This window comes from Octopus bimaculoides, chromosome 3 (genome assembly GCF_001194135.2).
Source record: "Octopus bimaculoides isolate UCB-OBI-ISO-001 chromosome 3, ASM119413v2, whole genome shotgun sequence".
NCBI classification, from domain to species: Eukaryota; Metazoa; Mollusca; class Cephalopoda; order Octopoda; family Octopodidae; genus Octopus; species Octopus bimaculoides.
In genome coordinates this window covers 135497363-135500594 of record NC_068983.1, presented here as the reverse complement: position 1 = coordinate 135500594, position 3232 = coordinate 135497363, and the positions used below count along the sequence as shown (strand labels likewise).

The following is a 3232-nucleotide window of genomic DNA, read 5'->3' as shown; positions in this document are numbered from 1 at the left end:
CCAACAAAACAAGTAGACCGTAGCACAGATTCAAAAGAAAAGAATTCCTCCGCGGACGCCAAACAAGAGGAAATTATAAGTTTATATCTGTTTTAATGTACTTTCTTTCTAATTCAATCAGAATGTCTCAAAATTAATGTTATTTATTTAAAATTGCTTTCTGAAAATTAACTGCTCAAACTGTGTAAAATAACTTCGTTTCTTTCTCTGAAGTAAATTACTTTTCTCCCTCTCCATACTTTCGTTGGAAGCGAAGCTAGTAGAGTCATTAAAATAGCGACTAAATGATCAGAAGTTTGCGTCCTGTGACTGGTTTCTATTTCGCAAAGACGATCGGTAACTAAATGGATACCATAAAACGATGATTTACTACTTAGTAAAACGGAATCACGAGAAAACCCGAGCGAAAAGGAGAGCCTCTACGCAGTCATTTGGTTTTTAGAAATAGCAGCCAAAGCTCATATCTACTCTATACACATAGTTAGGTGGAGAGGGGTGAATATTACATCCGTGAAAAATAAATATATATATGTATATATATAATAGAGTATAATTATGACTTCTTCATTTAAATAATGTTTTGTTACTTGCATTAATAAACCGATTCCTTTTTGAGAATTTTGATCACTTATATTGCCGGACATGTTAAAGTGTAAATCCTTTCAAGTGCAACTTTAAATATTCTCGAAGCGAGATAATGCAAATTATTTTAATTTGCTTCGAGATTAAAATAACCTCAAAACAAATTAAAATAATCTCAGAGCAAATTAAATAGTTTTTTTTGTTTTTTTTTATAAAAACATAGCGGACGTTTGTGTTTTGAACTGCTTGATTTTACGTTGAGTAGTTTTAAATTGGAATACATTGCATCATTTAACTTACTCCTACAATGTTACGTTTGCTTACAGATAATGAAAGTCAGTTCGAAAGTACTGCTAGTTCACGAGGTGTCAAACGAGGAAGCAAGCGAGGACCATACAAGAAGTCGGCACTCGAAACTCGAAAGCGTGTACTGTCTGCAGCTGAACGAGGAAAAGATATGAAATCTATTGCTACAGCACATGGCGTTAAGAAGACAACTGCATATAATTGGGTACGCAGAGATCGTGCATCACATTTGCACCGTGGAGGTATCCGTGATAAGGTGAAGAAGATAGAGCATGAACATATCGAGTCACTTATTGAGTGGTTAAACGATTGTCCACAATTAACATTGAAGAATCTTTGCGAACATTTACTTTCAAAGTATGGATTGATTGTGTCCGAACAAACTATAGCCAGTCATCTAGATGGAAGAATAATTTCATTGAAGCAAGTACATTTATGCCCAGAGACAGTCAACAATCACAAAAACAAGCTTTTGAGGAAGGAGTATATCGAGAATGTGATGAAATCATCTGCTGAAGGAAAGTTCTTTGTATATATCAGCAAGTCAAATGTCAACCTTTTCCTTAGAAAAAGTAAAGGAGGGTTAACGAAAGGAACACGTGCAGTTGCGCATCTGCCTTCTTCCAAAGGTCCGACTATCCATATGATTGGGGCTCTTTGTCAAGCTGGATTGATCGATTTCCAAAGAATAAGAGGAACTTACCGGAGTGACTCGTGCAGTGTATGGGTACGAGACCTGTTGCAAAAAGTTATTGGCAATGGTACTTCGTGTGAACAAATTGTGATGGTTATTGACAATGCCTCTTGCCACTCGGATTTAGAAAACGTCTTAAGTGAGTTCGAAGGAGCAACACTTCTTCGTCTTGCGCCTTATTCACCCATGTTAAATCCATTTGAGAGTGTCTGGAGTGTGATTAAGACTCAACTCAAACAGAAGGAAGCCAATCAGCTTTCCGAAATGACAGCAGGTGATCCACAAAATGTATTATCAAAATCTGAACGGAAACTTAGATTTGTGGAAAGGTTGATTGACGAAAGTGTAACCGTCATAACGCCTAGTATGTGTTTGAATTTCGTTAATCACACCCAGTTGTTATTTGGACGTGCCCTCCAAATGAAAGATATGCCTATTGGTTAGTAAAAAAAAATTTACAAACTCATTATGTGAGAATGTTGTTGGTATGGCTATTTATTTGACTGAATCGTTTTAACTTGAGATGTGTACCTACTTATAGGGCTTGTGACTTCAGTTCTAAAATAGGTGATACCCATAAATTCATGAAAGATATTTTGATACTTGTTCTATAATTATTGCCAGTTAAAATTAAACTAATTTATTACTCGCTAGATAAAGGCACCGGGAATATGGTAGGTAGCACTATTTAAATTAGAAAAGAAAAAAAAATAATTTGTTTAGAGATTATTTTTATATTTCATTGTTATTTTATTTCGAGATTATTTTAATTTTCAATTAAAAGGATGTGGTTCTGTGGTGAAAATGCACACTAACCACTGTATTTAAAACTGGGGAAACGATATCGTGATGCGTCGTCTTAAACGCCGAGAAGAGCTTAGAAATGACGGTCTAACGTCTACAGTAATTGGGTTGGGTGAATCAGACTCATAGCGCTTGCGCGAGATTGTTAGTTGTTATCTTGGTGTCACATGCGTTGTAAATATTGTTTCTACGACTTCAAGATATCATAAAGGCTCGTCATGGCGCAAACACCTACACGAAGGAAATACCAAGCTGGGTTTAAGTTGAACGTAATAGCATATGCTAAGAAGCACAATAATTGCGCTGCTGCACGAGAATATGGTGTAACGGAGAAGGTGGTGAGAGATTGGAGATTAAAAGAAGATATATTAAAGAAAATCCCTAAGAGCAAATGTGCAATGAGAAGAGGTAGTGCACATTGGCCAAATTTAGAAAATTATTTAGCAGATATAGTTTGCGAATATCGAAAAAATGGATACGGTATATCAAGAAATAAAATCCGCAATATGGCACTCGAGTGGGCAAAAGAAAATCAAGAGGACTGTAAAGACTTCAAAGCCACCGCTTCATGGTGTAGTCGATTCATGGAGAGACATAACTTAGTATTGAGAAAGAGAACCAAATTAGCGAAGAAATTACCTGCAGAGCTTGACACCGAAATAACTTATTCCCATCGTTCTAAATTAATGCAACGTAAAAAAAGTAATTACTTTCTTTATATCCCTTTGTCGTTTTTATTTGTAATTTCTGTCCTCTAACATGCTATATTTCGTGTGAAGCTTTGTCTTATACGTTAAATATAAGACGAAATAAACATTTTGAGGGGAAATTTACGAAGTCGTCTTA

General features: G+C 35.6%; 1 protein-coding gene across 2 annotated transcripts in view; it reads left to right on the top strand.

The window, feature by feature from the left end:
* The window catches only part of LOC106872006 (uncharacterized), a 39916-nt gene that overhangs the window by 29948 nt on the left and 6736 nt on the right, over nucleotides 1-3232 (top strand). For both annotated transcript variants that reach the window (XM_014918810.2, XM_014918812.2), the window contains one exon: nucleotides 909-2021. In XM_014918810.2, coding sequence (XP_014774296.1) covers nucleotides 909-2021 — 1113 coding nt within the window. The remainder of the gene's footprint in view (nucleotides 1-908; nucleotides 2022-3232) is intronic.